Source organism: Miniopterus natalensis, chromosome 1 (assembly GCF_054644295.1).
Source record: "Miniopterus natalensis isolate mMinNat1 chromosome 1, mMinNat1.hap1, whole genome shotgun sequence".
NCBI classification, from domain to species: domain Eukaryota; kingdom Metazoa; phylum Chordata; class Mammalia; order Chiroptera; family Miniopteridae; genus Miniopterus; species Miniopterus natalensis.
In genome coordinates, this window is record NC_142081.1 from 140,878,471 (window position 1) to 140,905,615 (window position 27,145).

Genomic DNA, 27,145 nt, shown 5'->3' on the forward strand with positions numbered 1-27,145 from the left:
AATTTAAAAGGGGCAGTAAGTTAAAAATTAGGCTTAATCCTTGAAATTACCAGATGGAATAGTAAAAGAAGAGGGTTAGAAGTGTGTGTGCGCGTGTGCGTGTGTGTGAGCGTGTGTGGGGGGGAAGGGCGGATGAGGCTGGGGGCTGGAAAAGGAGAGAGGAGAAAGGCTGAGATTGATTTTTGAGATCGGTCAGGGATCACTTTTTATTTTTTCATTTTTTTTGCATTCTGGCACAATACCATTCAAGCGATCTAGATAATCAGAAAGAACGCCGATCCATTTCCCCTTACTTTAAAGACCTAAACGATACTATTTTTACAAAGTCTCCTTGGGTACCCCGGCAAAATTATTTAAAAGCCACGGGGTAGGGTGCGAACCAAGAACCTCCTTCAAACACACACGACCTCCCCTGTTTCCTGCGCCGCTCCGCTCAGCCAGCCCGAAACCCCAGACAAGTTTATTTACACACCCGCCCGCACGCGCCCGCACGCACACACACCCGCCACGCCGCGGGAGAGTGGCGGAAACGCCCTCCTCCCATCCCTTCCAAACAATTATCTCCGACAGCAAAAGAAAATAAGCAACAGCCCTGCGCGCCGGCGGCGGAGCCGGGAGCCGGGAGCCGGGAGCGGGGAGCGGGGCGCCGGGCGCCGGGAGCCCGCGCGGGGAGGGAGGGCGCGCGGCGGGCGAGCCGGGAAACGTGGCTCCGCTCGGGCGGGAGGCTCCGCGAAGGGAGCGCGGGCCCGCGTGCGCCTCTTGTTCCCCGTGTAATTCGCAGCCAATCGTCAGTAGGTGTCCGCGCCCCTGCGTCCTGCTCACCTCCGCGCCGAGCGCCCCCGCCCCTGCCCCCGCCCCCTCCCTCGCGCTCCCCTCCCCCAGCAACCACACGCGCACACGCACACACACACACAAACAGAGAGAGAAGGGGGGGCAGGGTGAGAGCGAGAGCGAGCGAGCGAGAGAGGAGAGAGAGGAGAGACTCCCCGGCTCCCTCCCTCCCTCGCACACAGCGACTGGAGACGGACGGAGAGCAACGCGCTGGGAGAGGAGAGACCACCGAGAACAGCCCCGCGCTCTCACACATACACTCACACTCGGCTCTTTCCTCTCCCCCCACCTCCTCCTCCTTCCACCCCCACCACTAACACCATCTCCTCCTCCTCCTCTCTGCAACAAGAAAAAAAAAGCCATTTACAGGTATTTTTTTGATCCGCATATTTATTTATCCCCCCCCTCCCCAACAGTTTGTTTACAAGTATTAAAGTTGTAATTGGGAGCTGCCAAGACACATCTGGATTTGTGTTTCTTTGTGTTAGGGGTGATGTGCAACTAATTAAAGGCAGACTGGCAGCGTCTGCAAATTCTAAGGCTCCCCAAATAAAAAGAGACTGGTAAGTGATTGTTCTTTCTCTTTCTCTGGCTTTTTTCTCTTAAATGTTTGCTGTCCGTTGGGATTGTAAAAGTAGATTATTAATGCTGGACTCCAGCAATAAAAGGCGTCGCTGTATTAATTAATTAATTAATCTGCACCCGCCCCTCCTCCTGAATGTTAAATATGACCTTTGATCTCTATGTCTCTGGTAGACCAGACATACAATATTAGACATGTACAGTCACATTGTTTAAAGGCAAAACAGGATCATGAAGTGTGGATGTCTAATTTAGCTTTGGAATAGGACTATAGTTATCTGTGTGTTTTATTTTGCTTTTTAAAGAAAATCCAAACAATAGCTGTGGCTTAGGTACCTTTTTCATGCTCCAGAGATGCATTGATTAAACAATAATGACCTGGATCCTGGGCACAGTCATTTTCTACAGTTTCTGGTGGCATTAAACCTTGAGGGGGGGAAGGGGGAGATGATGGCAATAAGAAAAGCAAGGGAAGCTTCTGTTTGGAAACACCACTCTAATACTCTGAAAAAAAGAATGTTGAATTATTTCTTTATTTGGAACAAGGTCAAAAGACTAAAATGTTGCAATCTTTCCCTCCACTCAATGTGATGATATCTAATGCATGGTTGGCATAACTAGTTTTTAGTGAGTAGCAGTTATTGTGGTCTTGGAGTTATAATGTGATTCGCAGAAACTGAAGCTATATGCATATTCTTGCTGTGTCCTCCCCCACCCCCTTCCAAGCATCAAGAATATTTAGCCAGGAGCATTTTGGGGGCACCCTTTGTATTACCACCAGAGCTCTGAAGGGAGCAGTTTTTCCTAATGCGAAACCACAGAGGTGGTTCCTGAGTGATTAGGGACTTGCTGTGATTGAAAGATGCCTGCTAGCTTCTAATCCAGCCTGGGGTGAGGTTCCTTATCTTGATTTACTTTGCCTAATAGGGATTTGTTTACATAAACCCCTCTTTTTAGGGCACCTCAGCAGCAGGTCTTGAAGTTTTTGCACTTGGAGTTTGGGCATAAATGGTTCATTAATCTAATTATAAGCATAATTACTATAATTGATATCCATTTTGAACTGAATATTTGAGACTGAGACTACTGGGCCCCATGTAGAATTCCCTGAACTCCACATTCTGGACCAATATGTGGGCTTCAAAAGATGTCACAAAAAGATATTCTGGCCTAAAAAATATTTCTGGAAACAAAGAAACTGGTTTTTTAGGTTAGTATACACTTTGTGTCTTTGCTTTTCTTCTTAAAAGGCTGTGGTGTACCTCTCCCTCTGTAATAAACAACTAAAAATACCTCTTCCTAAAGCACAATAATGGTCTGTAAGCAAAGATATGAATGCAAATAATCCAGTTAACATTAAACTTTCCTCTTAAAAGGAGCAAAAGAAAAACATCATTTTAATGGTTATTTCTTCAGGTAAACACCACCTTAAGAGACACCCCTTCCCCCAATTTACTTAATGAAAAAAAACAGTGACTGTGAGAGATCTTTAAAAAAAAAAAAAAAAATGTCCCATGCTTTCTTCTTGTCTTGGGAAGAGGCAGGAATCTCCGTTAGGAATTATTGGGAATATTCTTACAGAGGCTGCAAGCACTTGGCTCAAAACGTGTGACATTGTTACTTTATTTTATTTTATTTCTTTTATCTAGTCCGTCTTTCTTTTCTTTCTTTTAAACAAGTAGAACACCACCCTCTTACCCCCACCAAGCCCCACCACCAAATGGCTTGTACAATTGAGACCTGTCCTTGGTCCTTTGAATTAAGACCCTAACAGAGCCAGCTGTGCTGGGATTCAAACTAATGACCGCAGACACAGAAGGACACTGTGGCAGCTGGTAGTTCTTTTTTTCCCCCTGCCTCTTTAGTTCAGATTGTATGTGGGCAGTCTCTTAGCTCTCAGTTGTATTGTGTTTGCTTACAGTTTATACTCGGCTGTATTGTAGACTTTCTCCGTACTTCATTTGCTAATTTCCTGTTCATTTTCCTCATAGAGACATTGCTGTTTTCTACTTTCCAGCATTTGCATGCCCAGGCACTTGTTCACACATTTCATAATGTTTAAATGCCCTCTGCTTATAGGTAGTATCGCCCTCCCACCCCTGATTTGCATGTCTTTAGCACTCCAATTGCCCTTTTCCCTCGGCATTTGTCACCCCGGTCTTTCCTCTTTCCTTGGGTATCCAGGCTATTAATACATTTTCTCAGGAGGGTTATAAGAATGGGGGAGGGGGGAGGAGCTGTGGGGTGCTGTAGGGCGGGAGGGAGCGGGGTTGGGAAGGTGGTGGGGGGGGGTCCGTGTCTTAATGATTGTTATGCAAACGACCTGACGAAGAATGTGGGAGCTTTCAGTGTCTGTGGCGGGGTAGTGAGGGAGACTGTTTATTTATTTTTAATCTTTCTCCTCGTGCAGCTCGTTGGAATGACTTTCTTTATTTTAGTTGTAACAGTTGGAGGATAATGCAAAGGAAGACGCTGCCTGGGAATTCACCATCTGTGGAAATGCGCCCCAGAGAGGAATAAAGCAGTCCTCACCTTGCTCTCCCTACTCGGACCCCCTTTCCCCTCCCGCCTCGGCCCCCACCCCAACACCACCATCACCCCCTTCCCTCCCCCCCACCTCTCCCCCTTTCCCACCCAGGTGTCGGACCAGGCGGTCCCCACTTCCACCCTGCACCCCTTCTTCCCCCCCTGCACCATGAACACCAATGTCTGCGTGGAGCCCGGGCCGAGCCCGGAGGCCCCGGGCTTGCCCAAGGAAAGCCACCTGCCCGAGGGGGCCCTGAACAGCCTTGTGGATTACAACTCGGAGATGGAGCGCTACCGCTCCTTCGCCACCTCCTTCTACAAGACCAACGGGGGCGCCTTCCCGCAGGCCGCCAAGATCGCGCGCATCACCACCCCCATCTTCCCCAGCAGCGCCGCCGCCGCCGCGGCCGCCGCGCGCATCGGCATGTCCCCCTGGAACTGCGACAACGCGGCCACCGCCGCCGCCGCCACCGCCATGCTCTGGGGCAGCGGCGGGGGCGGGGGCGGCGGCGGGGGCGGGGGCGGCGGGGGCGGCGGCGGCGGAGGCGGGGGCGGTAGGAAATCCTCCTCCGCCGCCGCCTCCTCCTCCGCCTCCTCCTCGGCGATCCTCCCCGCCGGCGGGGGCGGCGGGGGCGGCGGCGGCGGCGGGGGCGGCGGGGGCGGCGGCGGGGGCGGCGGCGGCGGCGGCAGGACCGGCATGCACCACCGGAACGACTCCCAGCGGCTGGGGAAGGCTGGCTGCCCGCCAGAGCCGTCGTTGCAAATGGCAAATACTAATTTCCTCTCCACCTTATCCCCCGAACACTGCAGACCTTTGGCGGGGGAATGCATGAACAAGCTCAAATGCGGCGCTGCTGAAGCAGAGATAATGAATCTCCCCGAGCGCGTGGGGACTTTTTCCGCTATCCCGGCTTTAGGGGGCATCTCATTACCTCCAGGGGTCATCGTCATGACAGCCCTTCACTCCCCCGCAGCAGCCTCAGCAGCCGTCACAGACAGTGCGTTTCAAATTGCCAATCTGGCAGACTGCCCGCAGAATCATTCCTCCTCCTCCTCGTCCTCCTCGGGGGGCGCTGGCGGAGCCAACCCGGCCAAGAAGAAGAGGAAAAGGTGCGGGGTCTGCGTGCCCTGCAAGAGGCTCATCAACTGTGGCGTCTGCAGCAGTTGCAGGAACCGCAAAACGGGACACCAGATCTGCAAATTTAGAAAATGTGAAGAGCTAAAGAAAAAACCTGGCACTTCGCTAGAGGTCAGAGGAGATGATTTCTTGTTTCCCAGTCTGCCCCCCTCCCTCCTTACTCCCCTCTCCCCTCCCCTCCAGGGCTGCTTGTCGGGCTTCAAGATGCAGTACCCCTTTCCTGAAGCTTCGCTCAGGTTGTAAGCGACCATTGCAGGCGGTGTGAGGGGGGCATGGCCTCTCCGCCCCCCCCCCAGCTGCGCTTCCTGTGGAACCGCCCTCCCGACGGGGAGGGCGCCCCTCCTTTTCACCTCTGGGGGAAACCTAATGTAATTGGTTTGAAAAATCAGAAGTTGCACATTCAACATGGTTAAAAATTTCCCTGGGTGGTTTCAAATGCCCTTCCCCCTTGTGATTATTTTTAAAAGCATCTCTGCCCCAAGGATTGGACACACCCCATTCATATACTTGCATTGGCTAAGAGGCTTGCTGGTGGCCCAGTTATAACAGTGAGGACACAGTTTGTGGCACACAAGCCTATGTGCCCGTTAAAACACACGCAGATAATCATTGAAGCTGCAATACATGAATTCTAAAGGGGATTTTCTACCAGCCTCTAGAGTCGTTTTTCTCTTCACCGTAACAAAATATTTCTGTTTCCCGTTTTATTTTCTGCATATCTGATATTTTTTTTGAGAAAGCAGAAATAGTATAGAAAGCTGAACACCGCCTGCAATTTTTAAGGAGATACTGACTTAGAATAAAGTGATATGATTTGTTCGTGTAATGCAGGTGATCCCAATTTTATAGAATTGTTTCAGAAATGAATGATTCGGAAAACTCGGTTATCAAAAAATACATGCTTTGGGCTCTGCATTGGACAAAGTAACCATTTTGTGGTCACAGAATTGCTCTATACACTAAGCACAGCTTTGTCAATAATACTTTCCTATTCCTATATGTCCCTCAAAGAGACAATGTACTAATTATCACTAAAGTAGTTGTTAAATTGGGCTTTTAATTATGTTAAATACAAAGATTGATGTGTTTGGTGGAAATTTCCTATGGTTACGTGATCAAAACGAAAAGGGAAAAAGTGGAAAACCACAGGTAAATAAATGGTTTTGATGGTATATTTAGCAAAGAAATACGGACAAATAATCATAATTAGCTTCTTGATAAATTTCACAGAGTAGATGGCTAGATGGTTATATGTACATGAGACCAGAGGTGGTAGATTTAGCATTTGGGAGTGTTCTGAGGGCTGGATTGTAGGGTGACAGTGGCTCTCACAAGTTATCATCAGAGGGGCACCTGCACATTTTTTAAAAAAATTGTGAATACTGCTTAAGGGAGTTTTCTCCATGAAGAAATGGTCTTTAAGAGAATAAAAGAGAAGAGTTGGAGATCTTTGTTGCAGGTTTGAACACAAATAAGATACAGAATTTTTAACAGAAACTTTATTAATATTAATATCAATTAAAACAAAAAGCACTTTGAGATTCCCAAAATAATCAGTATATATTGATAGCACTGTTGACTGTGATTGGTCCCATCAACATATTGCATTTACTCCTCTTTGTATGAGAACCCATCCCTTTGTTGAAAGTTTGACTTTACTCCAGAGCAGTTTATTACATTTCCTTTGGCAGCCCTGTTTAAGCAAAGATAATAACAATTAGAAACATGCAGGTCCATGTCTTTTCTTAGACGGCAAAAATTAGTTTTTAGCTTTTTAATTCTCTTTTCTGGATCAATTCATTATAACTTCTCTAGGTCTCTAAGGCCTATTGGAAATGAAAATTCAGTTCATCCTGAAATTTCCTGTTAATACCCAGTTGATAAGTATTACATGGCTTTTATTTTTCCTCTTGAATGATATATAGTACCTAGAATTATAGATTTGGTGGCGTTAGTAGGCCTCGTCTTTAGCCAGTCCCATAGCATTGCCTGCGTACAAATTTAGGATATGTAGTTCATAGGACCACTGAATAATTCTGATTTACTTAGTAAATAACCACTCTGAAGAGCTTAATGTGAGTGCCAGTAGGTTTTCTGTGCAAGTTTCTACACTGATTTGTCAGTTTAAACAAATTTCATAAATTTCCTTTATCTTACTTTTGAGAGTTTTCCCACAAACTTGTGATGCCTTAGGCATTTCAATCACACATGGTTCCTTAGTATTGCTTTTTCTCATTTTTTAAAATCCACGTGCTCAAAAGTTCTGCTGCTCTTCAGAAGGTGGGGTGTAAATGGGAGGGGAGACACATTTCTCTCTTTGTAGAACTCTCTGAAGGTGTTTTCCTAACTATATACTCTTCCCACCAGAGAACGGGCCATGGTTCAAGACTAAGATTATAAGTGGAATGCTATGTGCCAGAAAGAAAGAAAAAGAGATTGTGAAGTTTCTGGTTTGTTTAATTGACTAAGATTCTATCTAGGTCACTCATAAAAGGCAATGGTGGCTTGGTTGCCTTAAGCCCATATGTAACCACACAGTTAGGTTCTAGGAAAGCCGCTGGCCTCGTGTCAGAGTGACAGGGTTTGCATGGGTGAACCAAAGCTGCAGCATGGTTGTGGGGTGGTGAAAAGTCTTCCTCCTGGCCTGCTTCCCTCTCTGCTTTCATTCTTTTAGTTCTCGTAATCTGTGGAACTGTTTTGGAGATTGGGAAAGCTCTTTAGCTGAGGATAGTGATTGGGGATTTATTATGGATATTACCTGTGGATTCCAGGGCTAAGTTCAGTAGTTAGTATTTGTTGGCTTTAAATTATGGACACCAATTAATAACTGGATCATAATCATTACTTATATTCTTATTTATTCCTTCAAACCTCCAGTGCCCTTCTTGTCTTTGCCTTATTTTCATCCCAAAGATTGGAGGCATAATCAGATTTTCAGGGTGAGTAAACTAAAATTAAGATATACTCACATGGTTCTATTGGGATTTTTGCCCACGTTTGTTTAAAGCCTCTCATCTAGCATTCCTTTTAAAACTGCTTTTCTTATTTCCATATTTTCTGCTTAGTCTCATGTTAAGACCATCTTACTGCCTCAGAAATATATATATTAAGTCACCTCCCCCTAATATATTTCATATAACAATGCACACAAAATTAATTTAGTTTTTCTGTTATTGTGCACTGTATATTTGCATATAACATTGTTCATTTAGTCAATTACTATATTTAAAAATCACCATTAATTATTCAACGCAGTTATTTCAAATGCTACCTGCCTCTTATGTGACAAAACTTCTCTTAAAAACTTGTATACTAAATGATCCATATTTCCACATATTTTAAGAAACATGTGCTTATATATTATAAGTTATGTAATAAATAGCACTTTGTCTCATATGAAGGTAATCTTTCAGTTTTTATATTCACAGTGATTCTATTTCTGATACTAAGACCTAACTTTTTTAAATATCCTGACCTGGTATGTATAGCTCAAGGGATAAAATTGTCCCATGAGCAACCCCAGCCTCTTAGGCCCTGAACATTGTTCAGGTGACATGATTGATCTCTGTGGGACAGCATTAGAGACCACACAGATCTGGTTTCTCTCCCATTAGCTGATTTATGGAATTACATTAGTAAGCAGAGCCCCAGGAGATTTCCCTGCCCCCACTCCTGGCTCTCTGCAGTGAGTTACACTCTGCCACTGCCCAGATTTTCCTTGTGTTGGTGGAGGGACTTGAAAGGGACACATTAGAATGAAGAGACAGAGAAACTGGAAAGTCAGGAAAGGGACAATTCCATTCTCTCTTTTCTCTCTTTAAAATGTATCTGCTGAACGTACAGGCCAACAATAATTTGTCACAAGTTAGGTTGACTTTCTAAGGGGTTTGGTGGAAAACATCCAGATACTGCCCCAAAGTTGATAACTAAGAGTGTTTTAGGAGAAAAGGATATAATTCATCTACATGTTATTAAGTTCTAAGAGCCCCAACCACATGAATGGCAAGTGAAAATTGTGGACAAAGCATTGTCTGTAGCTTGTGCAGGAAGATGGCACCTGCTTTCTGAAGAAATTTATCTGATGATCACAGTAAAAACAGATGTGTCATTTAAATTCAGAGTCTTGTAGTTAAATAATAAAACAGTCAATAACTGAACATGATGTAAGTTTTTGAAGTTTGGTGACTTAAAAATTTGTATAGGTAAAATACAAACCTTTTATATCTTAAATTGAAACATTTAGTAGTTTGTCATTTTAGATCACAATTAAAAATGACTCCAGTTTTCAGTTTTAAGAATCAAAAGCATGATAGTATAAAATATAAATTTGTGCTTTAATCTCAAAATGCAAATCCATAACCATCAAAGGGAGAGAGGAAACTTTTTAATATATTTAAACAAAATACTAGTATATTAACACTAAAATATAATAAAGAAATAATGTAGGAAAATGACACTGAATTTCATAACGAATAAGAAAAAAGCACAGAAAAGTTTAGCTTAGACTAAAGTTACAAAATAGATTTATCTGTAGCCAAGATATCAGACCATAATATAAGTTCAATGAAATTCTCTTCCCATCACCAGATTTAATACAAGGTAGTCAAAGTTGTTCTTAAAAAAAACATACATTTTTTGATAATTCCTAAATGAAAATAATACCTCCACCTATCCAAGTAAATTATAAGCAATCTGTAAGTGGCAATTAGAAATGGTAAGATAAAAGCAATTAAAATCCATTTGTAAATTATCCTATAAGAATGTTTGTTTGAAATTCAGTCATCATCAAACAAAATACAATCAGAAATCCAATCAGAACAAATAAACAACAACACACTGTAGACTTTAATCAGATAAAAATAGTCAGATATTTTAAATAAGAATGGAAATTGTATCTTATGATGAGGGAAATAAAAGTTTCTTGATTTTTAGACTTTTTAATGAATGGATTAGTGTATTGCTGCATATTTTGCTTAGACTTAGCCAACTGTTTTCCTGGGTGAATAGTTAAGAGTTTTGTATAGTCAGGCTTACAGACTGATAAATGCCGAACAATTTAATGAAAATAGTCTGTAAGACTAAAAACTGAAAGGTGTGCAAAAGAATGGGCCTTTCATCAATAGTCACATTGGCTTACCAGGTTGGAGACTGAATTTGTATGTTGAGGTGACCCTGGACACAATGGTAGAATATTCTTTATGGATACAAACGTAAAACATAAAACTATGAGAATTCCTCAGAAACCAGTTGCAGGGTTTCATAAACTGTTCTGAAGTGGTTGGTGCTCTTAGAACTTACTGTTCAACCCCAATAGGTCAGATTGTCTGAATATGTAGTTCACTGTTATCAGGAAACAATTCCCTTTTTAAGCATAACAAAATGTCCTACTATTCAATAAATTTTACAAGAATAGATCTGCTTCCATTTTCTGACATTTATTTTTACTCTGATTAGGAAAAATGCTAAAAACTCATGCATTCGCATAAAACTATCTAATTAAATTAATAGGTTAAATTCATGAGTGATTAAAATTCCTATGTAAATATACAAATTAGCGAAAGGACGGCTTCTCTTTTAGCTTTCCTCTTAGTTTTGGATTGAATTTTAAAAAGCAAAAATGGACCCAAAGGAATGGCAAAATCTTTCGTTTTTATAAGTGTAATTCTCAGTCACTCATTAGACTGTGAGATGACCTGGCTGGGGAAGCAGAGCACTCCAGACAATATCATTTTGCACAAAACACTCGGTTTCAGGAAAGTGACTTTGCGACCAGTGGCACTTGGAGCCCTTGGAGCCCTGCCTGGGCTGCTTTGGTGCGCCCGGCTGTGCGGCGGCGCTTCTGCTCCCTCCTCGCGTCCTGTTCTGCAGCACTTGGCTGGCATCCTCAGGGCTTCCCGTCTTGGCCGAGGGGCCCGCCCTGGTTTTCCCTTCAGCCGTATCCTGTTCCATCGCGTGCAGACACCTGTCCTGAAATTGGATTATTCTGCGGGGTAATCGAAAGGCCTCCCCGCGTTCGGCGTCATATGTTTTCTGCTGTTTATTGAGTTATGTTGCACCATACTTCAGATGCGACAGCCATTTAATAATGTTGAAGACTTAGCTCTGCAGGGGCTCAAAGGATCCCAGCAGGCTTGTTAACTTCTACTCTAAAACATTATGAGGAATATTGTTTCCTCTGTGAAACTTTGGGGCTTTCTCTTAATTTATTTTGAGAGCATAACGTCCATGGCCAGGTATGAGAAGGAGCCTTAACATTTTTCGGTATTTCTCTCTCTTAATATTTAACCCACCTATTTCACATTACATTTTTTGTTTAAAAGAAAATGGCAAAGCAAATAATTACTTATTAAAAAAACCTAATATTAAAGATGTATTTCTTTGGCTGATATATACCAAATATAAATTATAATCAGAAAATACAGTTAGTTTTTTGGATTTTTATTTATAATTAAAAATTACATGTGGGCCATGTGGCCACATTTAAATGATAAGTTGTGGGAAGAGTCACTAGTATCAAGTAACTTACCATTTGGACAATGTTATATACATCAGCAGAACTTCTCTGACTTTACTTACTCATCTGTAAAATGGGGCTAGTAATAGCAGTGTACCTTACAACTTTTGAATATTGTGTGTAGGTTATGTTCTTTGCCGACTCAAAGAAGCTATGCAATTTCTCCTTCCTATTTTAAAGTCATCAGTAAAAAGTAGAGTAGAAAACAATTGTATTTAGAGGTAATTCAGTGCAACAACAGGTTACTTACAGTAGTTAGAGATTAAAGCTCAGGTAGACTATTTTGTGGCTTGCACTTTCTGAACATTTGTTTTAATCATCCAGTTCATCAAAGATCTGGCTGTTTTCACTTGGAAAGAGATAAACTCAATAAACAAGTTTTCCTGTTCTTGTATCTGTCAAATGCCCAGGAAAACTGTTCAAATTACATAGGGTAGTCAGTCAATGTGGTGAGCCAATTTAGGCAAGTTAGTGCTCTCTCTCTCTCTCCACCAAAGGCACACCAGCACCATTCATTTATCTTTTAATAGATTGTGGTGTGTGTGTGTGTATGTGTGTTTCACTTTACTCACTCAGTACCTTCATTTGGCTACTATTTTCTTTATCTGGAAAGACATAGGAATTATTCTAAATTTGAATTAGGGAGTTTAAGAAAATCATGGTAAGGAATAAATGGTTAGATGCTTATGGTGAATTCCAGTTGGAGAACATAGTTAACAAATACTGGAATCGTGTAAAGTTACTTTTGTTTTGGAAGATAGGTGTGTGTGTAGGGGAATAATACAAGTAGACATACATTTTGAGAAAAAAAGTGAAAGAAGTGACTATGTAGAGCTTTCTTTTTTTCTTTTTAATAAGAGTGTATTTATGATGTGAAAAAAGTTAATGAGGTATAATAGAAAAGGCTATTGGTTTTCAGGGAGAAAACTGTGATAAGCCCTAAAAGATTTGGAATACTGACCAAGGCAGCATTAGAAGCAAAGGAGAAAGGATTTTTCAAGCCAGAAAGCAATGTGCTACATATTTAGTGGGACATTGTCAAGATAGGATACAAAAGTTTTGCAGAGAATGGGAGCTATAAAGACAAGGAAGATTTTCATGACTTGTTCAGTACATTTGGTTTGGGAGTCAGAGTCGAGGTTCAAGTTCAGTGGTGTGGCACCTGAATTAGAGACAAGGGAAAACAGATTGTGTCATAGCTGACAGTTTTACTTATGCCTTTGAAACATTTAGTAGAATAATTCTAAAGTGTAACTAAAGGAGAATACATCCAGTATGGGCGGAAATGGGGTCCCATTTGGATCTCATCTGCATCTAAATATCTAAATTCATATTTCCAAAGATGTTCTTGCGAAAATGACGATAGTGTCGTACTGTGGGAAGAACTTTGCTGAAAGTGCTATTTCTTGCTCAAGGACTTAAAAACATCCTGGATGATTGAGAATGTCAAAGAATAGAGACGAAGTCTGGTGAGAAGAGAAAGGGATATATATTTATAGGTCAGGAAGAGCCATGGGCATTTCTGTGTATTTCAGCAAATCTGGCAAATTCCAGAGAAGATATATTCTCTCCAAAACTTTACATAGTGAGAAGAGATGAAATACATTTTTAAAAGGATAGACAATGTAAATTTAATTGTGCAGAAATGGAAGTGATGATTCTGAGTGATGGTGAATCAGTGGCAGAAAAATAACTGAAAAACTTATCTATGGGAAGTGTTCTTGTTTATAAGAAGGGTAAATGAGTTCAGTGATGGTTTTAATGGAGTCAAAAATAAAGAAAAGACATAAAATTCTCAGTTGTATGTAGGTGGATGTTGAGTAAGAAGATGTGGAACCCTCTAAATACTTCATTTGCTCTAATTTTCATTCATGAAAAACAAAGTAGAGAACACTGGCCTTTTTTCATCCCAAAGGAAATACATATTGGGTATTCTATGTAAAGCTGCTATATAGAGAGTTAAGTTCATTATGAAGTGGAGTGGTTTTGGATTTTCCTTATGTGATTCTTTTCACATAAATATGTTATTTATATGGCATGGAACTGTGTTTTTCAAACTCCAGGTGACAGCACATTAGTGGTTCATGAAACCGATGTGTTGGCTTACCACCAGGATTTTTTGCGAAGTAGAGTAGATTAGAGAAGAGCAGAAAATATGAGTGCATCCTGTATAGTAAGAGTACATTTTGGTAAACTTCTGTTTCAGTTATGTATGTATCTGTAGATGTACGTGTATGCATGTACCAGGCTGCTGTGTCAAATGTATTTCTGACTGTTGGTTGCAGTCAAAGCATTTGAAAAACACTAGTTTAGTGACAGCAACAACACTGTCAAACAAGTCTGTAGTGAGGAAAGAAATTATATTTGTGAATGGAACAATGTTAACAAGATAAAGAGTAAAACTTAAATGTGTTTCTTTAAATAGTGTGTCTTTACTCTTCCTAGGCAGACCTGTACCTTTTCTGTATATTCATGAATACATGGTATTACTAAGCATGTGGTAAACCACTGGCCAATTCAACTAACAAATCTATAGGTAGAGACTGTTAACTTCTAAGACACGTAGTAAGTATTGTGGCTAAAAACCACACAATCATGTGTACACACATGTACACACATGCACACCCTAGCTTAAGGAATTCAAATTTTTCTTCATTCCTAACTGCTTTTTTTCAATATCCATGTAAATTTCCTAACTCTATCTTATTTCATCCAAGATATTTAGTTTCCCACTTATGATCTTAATTCTCAGTCCAAGAAATGAGTACACTTAAAATTATATAACTACAATTTTAAAAAACTTTGGAAACATCTCACACCTATTTAAAAATCTTGGGATTCCTTGATTCATCCCTGGCTTAGTTCCTTTCCAGACCTAGATAAGAAATACAAACTGCTACCTATGGTCTCTACTTGGCTGTATTGTGGTTCTATAAGGTGGTACTAAGTTTTCTATTAGTATTCCAGAATTTTTCTAGGAATAAGAAAAAAAGAATACTTGCCTTGGACATTTGAACATACTGAGAATCTACAGTATGACTTGTTATTTCAAACATATTTTAAAGAGTACGGGAAACCCTTGTTTGACCTGAATAAGAGAAAGGACCATGTTGAAAGGAAGAAGTAAAGGAAAGAAGGGGAGGAGGGAGGGAGGGAGGGAGGGAGGGAGGGAGGGAGGGAGGGAGGGAGGGAGGAGGGAGGGAGGGAGGGAGGGAGGGTAGGCAGACCATAGTGTTACAGATTAAAGAGAAATCAGAAAGGAGCCTGTTGGCAGAAAGGATTATTATGTTCAAGGTCATCTTCTTGAGTCTGCTTTAAATAAGAAATTAGTGGAAATTTCAGTTAATGTCTCAAAATTGTTGGAGAGATGCCATGAGTCTGGGTATACACCCACGAGAACCACTTAGCGTTGTTTCTTTTTATTTACCATAGTGGGAAAAAATAGTTTCAGAGAAACTAGTGTTTTTTTTTCCTTCTAATTTTGTTTTAAGAGGATTTCTTTCAAGCCTGCAATTAGAAACATAGAAAGGACAAGATGAGAAAACTAGGGCTCAAAATTAATGATGGCCTTTAGGGGAGACAAAGGCTACTCAGCATCCATAAGCAACTAATTATTCAAAAGTAGTATAATTTTTAAATGATTGTAAGGAGAACCTCCTGAAAAATACAGAATTGTGCATGTAGAAAAGACTCTAAAAAATGACAGAAGGAATGTTAATCACTATATTTTATAAATCCTATGGCTGAAAAAGTGTTAGCTTATTAATTTATTTTGTTAGTTCTGTTGAGGTGACTTTGTCCGCACAAAGATGGAAGACTTGATACTTACAGAGAAAGTAGTTCATGCAAATACCCTGAGGAGGAATTGGAATCTAAATGCTTGAGGTCTTGCTGATGTCATGTAGCGGAGAGTGCTTAAGAGTGTATGTCCTCTGAATGGGACAGATGAACCAAAATATGTTTCTAAAGAGCCAAGTAATGTATACTAACATGATAAAATTAAATTCTGATAATTGTGGACCGTATACCTTTTACTTGTATTATTTAAAAAGAATATTAAGGAGAGAGACCAAAAAGAGCGACTATGAATCTGAACATTTGGCAATAGCAGTTATTAAAAAAAATTTTTTTAAGGAAATACTCTGAAAGCTACATATTATTTTCATAGGTATAATCATAGTCATGTACATTATTTTGGTGATAAGGTCTAATTGACTGGAATGTTTGAAGTTTTCTCTGAATTCTTCCAAGTGATTCATGGACATAAAACATACTTTGGCTTCTAGGCAGGGTCTATCTCAGTATTGGATTTTTGTTATTGAAGATTCTGAACCAAATGAAGTTCAGTGGCTGAATTCAAAAGTTACAGAACTTAGCTTAAGAGAACATTTCTATTAAACTTATGTTCACTTGTTATATAATATGGAAAAAATGCATACTTAAAAAAATTCTCCGATCTATAATAATCAGTGTGAAGCACCATAATTTGAATTGCTTTTAAAGAGGCTAGGTGTGATGATTGCATTTTATTTGACTATAAGTTAGAGGCTGTTCAAACCATAGCTTTCGTAGTTTTAAAATATCAATTCTTAATATTTTTAAACTGATGTTTAGAGAGAGGAAGTGAGAGAGGGAGAGAGAGAGAAACACATCAATGTGAGAGAGAAACATCTATGAGTTGCCTCCCACACAATCCCTGACCAGGGATCGAACCCGAAACCTGGGTATGTGCCTGACCAGGAATCAATCTGGCCAACTTTTGGTGTATGGGACGAAGCTCCAGCCAACTGAGCCACACCGGCCAGGGCACGTCTTAATATTTTTAAATCTCCTCCTATTTCCTCACATTTTACATGAATGTTTCTTTTTATCTTCAATAAAAAACAAGCTCACTGTCTGCTTTAGAATTAACCAAAATTTTCAAAATTGTCCAACAACACGCTCATGAAAAAAATGATTTTGTTTTTCGGTAGCTGATTAGCAATGATCTCACCTAAAGGTATTGTTGTATTCAACAGGAATTAATAGAGTGACCTTGAGGGGAGATAGAATTATTTAATTTTTGTCTCTGCAATGTGTGTATGTGTGTGTGCGCACGCCTGTGTGCTTGTGTGCATGTGTATTCAGATTTATAATATAGCCATCTATATTTATATATATTCATAAATGACATATAAACATATACAAATGAAATGAACTTTAGGTATTTTAATCATTCTTGATGGTATAATATTGATTTCATTAGCCTAAATTTTCTCTTTAAATCTCAATTTTACTTTTAATTTCCTTTCACACTCCCTCTTATACATAAGGTTAAAAGTAATTTTTAAAATAATTTTTCGAATTTATTCAGCTATTTAATTTGTGGATCATTGAAAACTTTTCCTCTCTTTATTTAATTTTTATAAGTCCAAGAACATTTTAATCACTAAACTACCTATTTATAGTACAGTAAATTTACTTATTTGTTGAAATGATGTGGTTTGAAGTGATTTTACCAAAATTAATTGAAATATAATAATATATTGCATTAATCAAGAGACTTGCCTAAAGAAAGTAGCTACTTTTGATACTAGGCCATGAGTGGGTACCTTTCCTGGCCAATTGTTGCTGAGTGTAAATCATGCTGTTAAGCTGGTGCTTTCCTTCCTTCTGGCTCACTCCTACCCTGTGCACCAATTCCCTTCGGACAGTTGTTTTCCTAACTGGCACTACCGTCAGATTGACTTGGCTTAGTACCTGAGCCAACATACTATATAAACTCATCTTTCCACTTACCAAAGTTAACTAGCATTACCTTCTAAAGTCATGTTATCACAGTCTAAAATCATGTCACCACAGTGGTGAGGGTGGTCATGTTCGAGTAGGAGGGAGGAAGAGAAGAGCTTTCCTACAGCCCACAGAGAAGTGATACTAGTGAAAAAGCCATCTCTAGTTTTCCATCATTAATCAGAGAAATTCTGGCCACAAATGTCAGTTTGGAAACCAAAAAAGTAAACTGCTGCTTATAATCATATTTAAGGCCCCCTAAAATTGGGTCATAAAATTATCCAGTGACTTATTTTGTGCTTTCCTCCTTTTAAAGAGGGGTCTAACATTCCAATTAGTGGTCATTTTGATAGGTGCTTTTTAGTTTACATATGGATAATGACCACAATAAAATGTGAGTATACCAAAGCCTTATGCAGTTTATATGATGAAGGATCTGATTTACGAGAACAGTTAATCTGATATATGTATAATATATGATACAATACATTACAGCAGAAAAGAAGGCAAAAGTAAGTTAGACAATTTAAAAAGTGGAAATAGTTCATACATACATCAATCCATATATTTTTAAATTAAGGTATTATTAAAATATAAAGTTGCTCTTGATTATAATAGTCAATTACTGAACTGTGAGATTATCATCTATCATAAATTAATTGTCTCTCATACTTATTAACCTGAGCTATATCTGTGCTTGCTAATAATTCTAATATAGTTTCTGGCCTATGATTTTTTTTAATATGCTATTTATAAATAGGATATAGAAAAATAATTCTGCTAAAACTATTTTGGGGAATCTCTAAGAGTTGCTAGACCAGTTAATCGTCCAAAGATTTGTATTAATGTGCATGTGTGTGCATTCACATTCATAATATTACATATAATACAGTTTTCCATTTATCCCAGTAGGTTTTGAAATTTTGTCAGTAAAAAAGCTAAACTACATAACTTGATATTTTAGCATTCTTTGTGAATTAAATCATGAAAAAGGTAGTATTTTTCCACCATCGGGGGTTCTTTTCCTTTTGTTCATCTAAAACATCCCAAAGGTTGAAGCAAATATAATCAAATATCTAAAAGCAAACAATGGGACTTACTATTACCTTTTGTCATATTTATTCAGATACTTTTTATTGCAAAACTCAGTGGTTCATTAAGGTTTCCAAGTTCTAATGTGAAGAGGCCAATCAAACGCGGTGGGCATTTCCAATTTCAAGGCCTTGGATGCCTAGGAGTTTAAAAACTCACAGAACAATTTTTTAAAAGAGTTTACAAGAGGCTGTGTTGGCTAACTACAGTTTCAAATCACCTTGCTTTTGGTTGGAAAAAGCATCATTATATATGAGAATCAGAAAAGTATTAGATTACTTATATTTCTTTCATTAATAATAAATGGGATTGAAGGAAATTTTTTTATTGGTGTAAGAATAATGGTACCCCAAAATACCGATTTCAGCTTGGAAATCACTGCATTAGACCTTTTTGTTTCAAAGTAGAATTCTGAAGGCCCAGGCACATCACTGACATTTTTGGATTAGAAAGTGTATGAGTAAATATTGGGAAGACATATTTAACTTTAATTGCAGAATTTGCTAATGTCATCATTATTATCTCAGTTTATAACTTATGCATTCCGAAGTAAATTTTAGCATTGAGACGATATTTGAAAACTCGTGTCTGGCTCTATTAAAAATTATTCATTTTATTGTGTACTGAATACTGCTACTAATAGCCAGTCTCACATATCTTCATATAAACAGAGTTATAAATACTCCAAATTCACTTTTTAGGAGGTGAATTTTTATTAAAGCTGGATATATATTTTTAATTTTTCTTTTTAGTTTTTAAATTGATTTTAGAGAGAGGGAGAGGAATAAAGAGATAGAAACATTGATGTCTCTAATCAGCTGCCTCCTGCACACCCCCTCCTGGGGATCGAGCCCAAAACCCAGGCATATGCCCTGACTGGGAATCGAACCGGTGAACTCTTGGCTCATGAATCGATGCTCAACCACTGAGCCACTGGCCAAGCAGACTTGAAATATTTTTAACAAGAGTGTGTAGAAGCTTGATCAGCCAGAAGATACCATAGTTCTGGTGACTGCTTAGTAGGCACCAAAAAAGAGAAACATGCTTAATCCTTAAAGTGTAAGCTTTGGAGAATCTTATTTTATGTTGTTTAATTATTTCTTCATTGCTGATCTGATGAAAATCAGACTGAAATACATTTCTTCCAGGGACATGGATATGTATTCTTTTTTTTTTTTCTTTTAAAGTAAGTGTAAAATGTACTTGGGCTCGGATTATATCATTCTTCTATTCAAAGAAATACGCTGGTGTTTTACAGTTATTTAGGAGGGAAACAGAAGGCATTCCTTTAAGCTTGAAGATCCTTTCATATCTGGCTCATATAGGGATGAATTCTCTGGAACACCATGCTTTACAGCAGAGCCAGAAGGAGAAAGGGGGGCTGCAGGCTTCTCCCCAGGCCTCCTGGGAGCAAGACTGCTGTTTGTCAGTGTTTGCACCTGCATGAGCAGTGAAGGCTGCCTTGAACAATGCTGATCAACTCAATTCTCTTCCTTACCTCCCGCCCCCTTCTCTTCCTGGGGAATCTGGCTTTCCTGTCACTCAGGATAACGATTTCCTGCAAGCACCACTGAGATCCAGAAAGTCACTGTAATCTCATCAAGGGTGTGATTCCCCAGCTGGGACTCGAATTTATATCACCCAAAGGTAGCTGGTCAGGATGAGTCCCACATGTTGGTCCCTGGAGCTCCCGCACCGTTTAAAATGGAAGTCCTCTGACAAAGACGACCTCATTAGCTGATGAAATTAGAGAAGATTTATCCCCAGATTAGTACAATCAGAAACCTGTCATTTAACCCAATATATTTCCTGTGAATTTAACCGATTATATTATACTATTGCTTTACCCATTTTGAAAAGAACTCATTCCAGGCCTAAGGTAAATTTCTAGTGAGCCCATTGAAATTTGGGCAAGAGATTGGCTCTGCATCCTGTGTTTTGTGTGGCCTATGGGACACTAGGGAGCTTCTTTACTTTTTAGCTCTGAAATAAAAGTGTTAGGGAACTCTCACTTCAAGTTTCTGGAGGATGCCCTGAAAATTTGTTCTAACTGATTCGCCAGTGGTTTTCCTGTTTTCTCACGTTTTGGGTGATTACCCAACTAATAATTTTTAGGCTTTATGACCTCAAATATATTAATATAAGAGAGAAATTATTTGTAAGAGATGCTTCCCTGTTTATCTTGCTCCTTCCCCCAGAGCAGTGGATTGCTCATATCCTTATATATGGAGATACATACTAGTTTCACCATATGCACAGTGATATACACACATCACAGAGCTGTTTTGTGACAGATCATATTAGTATAGAAAACAGCTCTCTGCTTTTCTCATTGCATTATCCAATTTCTGTGCTAACAAGCATTGAGAAGTGCCTGTCTTTTTTCTCACAACAATGACCTTTGATCTCAGGTGGCATTGTACAAAGCTTGCTTTTTCTAAATATTATAAATACATTGAGTAGGGGAAAGGGTCACAGGCAGAGCAAAGAGCTGGAAAAGAAATTTTAAAATGTATCTAAGACATAAGGAGCTCATCTCATTTAAAACATGTACTCCATATATTTTTTGTTTATCTTCATAAACATATGTTTATCAAGATACAAAATTATTTAAGTATATATTTACAATCTTGTTTCCAGTTGGCATTGAGAGTAAGTTGGCATCTCTGTGTCACATACTATACATATAAATGTGAATATATATGAATATATATGCACATGTTTATTTTTCATATGTGAATCTATAATTGCATGGGTATGCTTGCATCTAACTTGTTAAAAATGACTACATTTATATAAGTATGCATACTTAAATAAAATTTATTCTTAGTTGGCATCAGGCAGCAAGTTAGCATCTGGTATAAACTTCTAAGTTTTCATTTATTGCATGTGTGTGTGTGAAGCATAAATATTAGAATGAATATATTATGTTTCTTATTACTTCATATAGTTCCTTTAATAATGATTAAATACATGTAAGGGCATTTATAATTATTGCATTTATCATTCAAAAGTTAATTTTAGAAAACAGTAGAGGGGTTTTTCTCAACAACCAAGCAAATAATAGGGATCCAGGCATGCATGGTGAGCTGAAGAAAACAGATGAAACCGTGAGGAGTGAGGAATAAAATATCAGTAAGATAAGTACCATTTTTATGGGAGCAATGGCCCTTTTAGTTTGTGCTTTTAGAAAATGCTTCACAAATTAACTATTTTTGTATATACTTATATGCAAATTTGGATTAGATACCATTAGTTTGTTCTTAACACATTCATTTTCAAATGTATTGTGTCGACTCTAAGGACAATTATAAAAAAATATTTTAAGTACAGACAGTGAAAACAGTTTTGCTTTCCAAAATGGTTATTTTATGTATTTAAATTTCAATTGACATCTTGAATCAATTAAGACACTTTTATTTTTAGATGACGTTATTACAGTAGGACTGTATCAATCAAATATGTCATGTGTGAGAAAGTAAATAAAAGCTAACCTCAGTTATCAAAAAGTATTTGTAGTAGAACTTTTTATGTATTTTCTGAAATATGAAATTCAAGCACTGTTAACACTGTGCGTTAACACTCTACAATGTGTGTGTGTTCATGTGTGTGCGTTCTTCTGTACCTACTCAGTGTTTTGGTAATAGTCAACATGCAATTAACATACTTATTTATCCTCAGCAGCCATCTTATAGTCTGCACAGACTGGTTGGACTAGCCTAACAAGGGTTAAAATTAACTCTCCTTTACCTTGTAAGAAAATTTACTCTTAGCTTGTTTCTTATGTACCTTCAACATGTACTATGCGATTCTGTTTTATAAAAAAGAATGTGGCATGATGAATTGCTGTAATGTTAATATATACAGGAAAATTCAATAGCTTAGCTACTATTTAACAGGAAAACTCATAGTAGCTATAAGCTTCTTGTTTAAATAGTTGCTCAAACTTTTGGTTCTAGTTTATTACTCCTTTGGAATATGGTAGTATTTTTATGGCACAAAAGAATAGTTATGGTCCATTGGATATCACTGGTTAGTATAAGTTTGTTTCATATGTATGATATTAACTTATCAAATATAATAGTGATATATCAAATAGTGATTTATCAAATTTAAAATAGTGATACATTTTGTCAGTTTTGTTCTGATTAGATTATATGTGGGAATGTTTAACGTTAGTAGTTAAGTGATAGAAATCATGTTTATTGTAGTCCTGTCATAAAAGAAATTCTCTAGAACAAAAAAAAAAATTACATCACTGAATTCTAAACATCGGTTTTACAGAGGGTGCATGTGTATGTAGCAGATACAGATTTTGAGTACACTGGCTGATCTTCCTACTATTGATGAGTAGCATGAACCGTCCCATTTATTCTGATTGCTATCCATGTTCTAGATGTGTTTCCTCTATTTTTTAGACCAATGTGTTTTAATCATTATATTTAGTAAATTAGCATTAAATTCAATATTCTAATTTTTGTTCTAAGACTGAACATTTCTGTTTTATTAAATGTTGAAATATGTAGGTCATTGTGTTGTATCTTACTGACTAAAAATATTGCTGAAGTATAAAGGAGAAAATTCTGATCTTGCATTGGCATAGAAAGAAAGCTTAACTTGTTTTCTTGCTCTTTTTTTATAGAGAACACCTGTTCCCAGCGCTGAAGCATTCCGATGGTTCTTTTAAAGCAGTAGTATATCTTATTTTCAAGGCATTTGGAAGTGAAGGGCAAACTAATGTCTTGTTTTAAGAAACTGCTTAGTCCACCACTGAAGAAAATATCCAGATATTATTTTCATTTTATGTATAGGGGTTTCTTCAAAAAAAAAAAAAAAAGGGAAAGAAAAGAAAAAAAGACATATTGAAATTATCTGGGAGCTTGGGGAATTGGCCAGTCTATTTACTTTGGATACACTGATTCTTTGATGTAATTTAGTATCCTAGTGAAGTTGTTGTCTATTTTGAAAGTGGCTGTAAAAAATAAGTTTGGGTAAACCCCTGCTGTAAAATCATGTATCTTTGCAAAGTACATATCTATACTTCATTTTCAAATATATGTGTTTCAGTACTGTAAACTGTACAGATAGCAGCTTGTATTTTGTGTGTTTAGACACAAGGAGACAATCATGTCTGAGCATCTATGGAGATTAACAGTTTGTACACAACAGTATGGTTCTGCGAGTTAAATCTGGAGCAATAAATTTTAGCTTTAAATATTTTTTGCCAGTTGTTTCTAGAAGCAGCAACAGCAGTGGCATGTTTTGCCATGCATCTTTCTGTAGAGACTTGATGCCAAGTTTTACAAGAAGAAAAGATGATGATGCATCCGGCAATTACCTGCAGTTGTATTGTTATAGGAGGGGAAGATGTGATGAAAGTTTCAATTAATCTTTTGAGCACTATATTAGAGTAGTGGTTATGCACTTGCATTGCTTCCAAACGAGCTGTACAGAAGGGTATACCTCCCAAATACTTAGTGTAGTTGACTTGTCTTGGGTTGCACTGTAAGGCGGAGTACTCTGAGTAGTTGGAACATGCAGAATCAGTTGTATAAGTTTTTTGGGTTTTTTTGTTTTTTTAAAAAACAGTGTTTTCTAGGATGCAGAATAAAGTTTCATATTTTAGAGGGGAGAAATCCATGACTGAGTTTTTCACCAGCCCAGCATGGGCTGTATGTATTTTTTGTTTGTTTATTTTTTGCCTTATTTTTTTGGTAGGGAAAATAAACACTTAATAAAATGTATCCAAATGTTTTAATTCCATGTATGATATTAAATGGGTAGTTTTGTTTTAAAATTTAAACACATCAAGGCTTCTGCATTGAGGCATGGCTAGGTATATTTTTATGTAAAAAGAAACATTCATAAAAGTAAGGCTTTTTAATCTTTTATTATCTTCCTTTCTCATAGCCTCCCAGTTGCACCAGTGGCCTTGCCCGAGGCCCTCAGTGGAATGTCCCATTGCTCCCATTCTCATTCTTGTCACTCAAGGATGCTGTAATTCCTGAGCAGGCAGGGCCCTGGTCTGTGCAATTCTATAAATGCAAACAGCCCCCAACACAAAGGAGTAATGCTTCTTAAGACCTGGGCCACCTTTTCATGTAGAATTTGGTTTTCCTATGGCAGTCGGGGCTCCTAGGGCTGTCCCAGTAGGACAAATATTATTTGTGATGACATCATACCCAAGAAGTTTATTTCTTTTTAATTTTTTTTTTTTTTTTTTTGGTCAGAGCCTTTTCAGCTTCAGGAATAAAACAGAGTTTAGCAAAAACACACAGAATATCAAAGTTGCCGTGTCACTGTTATTTTTGTTGTTGTTGTTCTTTACCCACTAGCCAATTATTTCAACCTAGGGCATCCTTTAGCCTTTTGAAAAATGTTAGCAAAATGTATCTATCATGCGAAGAAAAATAACTTGAGAAAGGGTGATGAAAAGGGCTGCAAAACTTTAGAAAGACTAGCAGATGGGTAATTTTAAAAGGCTTGTTGTAGTTTTGAATTGGCAGTAATATGACAAAGGAGATTTTAAAAAGTGTGAAGGAGCAATCATCACAAGAATTCTGGAGGGAGGGTGGCCACGGTGCTAACCAATGCCAGGGTGGGAAACCACCGTGCTCAGCCTGCCTGCGATACGAATGCCAGGCCTGCAGTCACGGCCCACTCACCTTTGTGAGGAAAATTCATTCTCTGTTATGCCTATCCATGTTTAGAGAAGAGAATTCAATGCTCACCAATTAAAACACTCTGTGTACGTGTTTTGAGGTAGCTTTCTACTTGCCCTATATTCCTGGGGGGTTTCTGGTTAGAATTTCTATTTCAGCTGTGGGAAATGAGAGCTATATAAATTCTTTCTAGTTCCGTTTTTATTTTACCTATTTTTTTAACCACTTTGCTAATTAATTATAAGTAAGTGAAAACTTGCTTTCACACTGGAATGGTAAGCTTGCTTTGCTTTTTGGAAAATGATGATGCTTATTACAGAAGTGAAACAAACTTCTTGGTCTTCAGACTACATTAGGCACAAAACAACAAGCGGAGATCTCATAGCAATGTACCTGGAGTCTAAATACATGCTAGTGTTGCATGTCTTGATGTGTTCTTGTTTGTTCGCTTTCTTAAAGAACTTATGAAATCTGTATATTGTAAAATGTGGTGTTTTACATGTCAATTCAGTTTTTTAATGAAAGAAAATCTGTTGATTATTAAAATGGAAACGTGTAGCTTTTTTTTAATTCTCTTACATGGTTTTATTCTTGACATTGTTCTTTTACACCACCCATTTTCTTATGTTTTTGCTAAAACTCTATTTATAAAGTGTAGGGTGCATAAAAAGTTCTCGTTGATGATGTTGAAGAAAGATATTACTCTTCAGGCCTCACTCTAATTCTTTCCCCTCAAAGTCTATGTACCGAGAGCTTGTAAAGCAGATCATTATAATCCTAAGGGAGTGAATTAAAGGTTTACATTTTCATGATTTTAAAATACCAATGAAATGTAACTTTTAAAATTCCTCACTGTATGTTTTATATTCAGCACCAAGAAAATTTAGAATATACACTTAGATATAGATGGGGCGGACTATCAATACACCTTAAAAATTACCTATCAGATAAGCCAAATAAAAAAGTTTGTAAGAGAGGTCTACTTACACAGAAGTCTTGCTTTGTCTGGGTGTAGACGCGGAGATGCCATATTCCGTCAGCATTTGGGGAGAGCTTGGGAAATCCCTGGGTTGTGCACCAATAGTGCACCAATGTGCTTGTCAGCTGTCACTCAGCACCCTAACATCACAAGAACATCATAATGTAAAACCTCTTTCCAGGCTTCACACTAATCCTTTCTGATGGATTCTACCTGTCTGTGTACAAGTTGAGGCATATATACAAAGCAGAAATGTATCCATGCTTGGGAGAAAAAAACAGCAAGTCTTCCTCCATTCTAAGAGTATATAAAAACATCTCCCAGTTGCTTAACTCCAAATACACAACTTCCTTCTTCTAAACACATTTATAGGGAGCAAGAGATGGTGAGCTTCCTATGAATTAATATTGAGCAATCAGTAAAAGAAAAGAATATTCATTTCCTTTTATTCAGAACCCCTGGCATGTAAATTGTACAATTAATCCTAAAGCATAGAAAGTCTTTAAGCTGATAGTATCTGTAATCAAATAATGAAAAAAGGAAAACGGTTAAATGAACACACCATTCAGGGTCAAATATGTTCCGCAAAAAGCCGTAGTGGGTCTTTGATCACGGGGATATCAAACAGTTGGCTCCCATGTAACAGCTAAATGTTTCAGATTTTGTTTTTATTAAATTTGGCGGTTTCACACTGAGATCTGTATTCCTAGTGAGTAGAAGACAGCTACTGTGTTAGGAAGGGTTCCATTTTCACAACTGCAAGGAAGTCAGAGAAGTTTCAGGAATGGGCCACAAAGTGTACTCGTTTCACAGTGCTCTCCTATTCTGAACTGTGCAGTTATCTATTAAATTTTCTAATAGATATTTGTGTAAGGTGTATGTATGCTTGTGCAATTATTAAAAAAGCAGTTTTGGAAAACAGTGTATTTATTAAAGAAAATTACTTATGGGGCATGTACAAAACTGTAAAAAACACACATTCAATTTGCCCAGTAAAGTTGTTTTTGTGAAATTTATGTGTTGTTGAATAAAGGACTTTAGTATTCAAAATA

General features: G+C 38.3%; 1 protein-coding gene across 4 annotated transcripts; it reads left to right on the top strand.

Annotated features, from left to right (window-relative positions):
- The first annotated feature begins 935 nt into the window (after window positions 1-935).
- Window positions 936-27,145, top strand: CXXC4 (CXXC finger protein 4). 4 transcript variants are annotated; one of them, XR_015715882.1, is made up of 3 exons: window positions 936-1,200; window positions 1,320-1,394; window positions 23,095-27,145. XR_015715882.1 is itself a non-coding variant. In XM_016223641.2 (2 exons), exons 1-2 carry the CDS (start codon window positions 4,109-4,111, stop codon window positions 23,137-23,139), a joined length of 1,125 nt encoding a protein of 374 aa, XP_016079127.2. In that variant the 5' UTR covers window positions 4,046-4,108; the 3' UTR covers window positions 23,140-27,145. The 4 variants fall into 4 exon arrangements, 1 of the variants encoding a protein (XP_016079127.2); XR_001604035.2 differs by lacking the exon at window positions 23,095-27,145 and adding an exon at window positions 3,852-3,974; XR_015715881.1 differs by lacking the exons at window positions 936-1,200; window positions 23,095-27,145 and adding an exon at window positions 3,852-3,974 and having other exon boundaries at window positions 1,208-1,394.

What these genes read in the sequence shown, in the direction of transcription:
- CXXC4 (XM_016223641.2), top strand. Translation starts at nt 4,109, where the DNA reads ATGAACACCAATGTCTGCGTGGAGCCCGGGCCGAGCCCGGAGGCCCCG. An exon ending in AACCTGGCACTTCGCTAGAG is followed by an intron (nt 5,189 to 23,094) that starts GTCAGAGGAGAT and finishes CTTTTTTTATAG; the next exon opens with AGAACACCTGTTCCCAGCGC.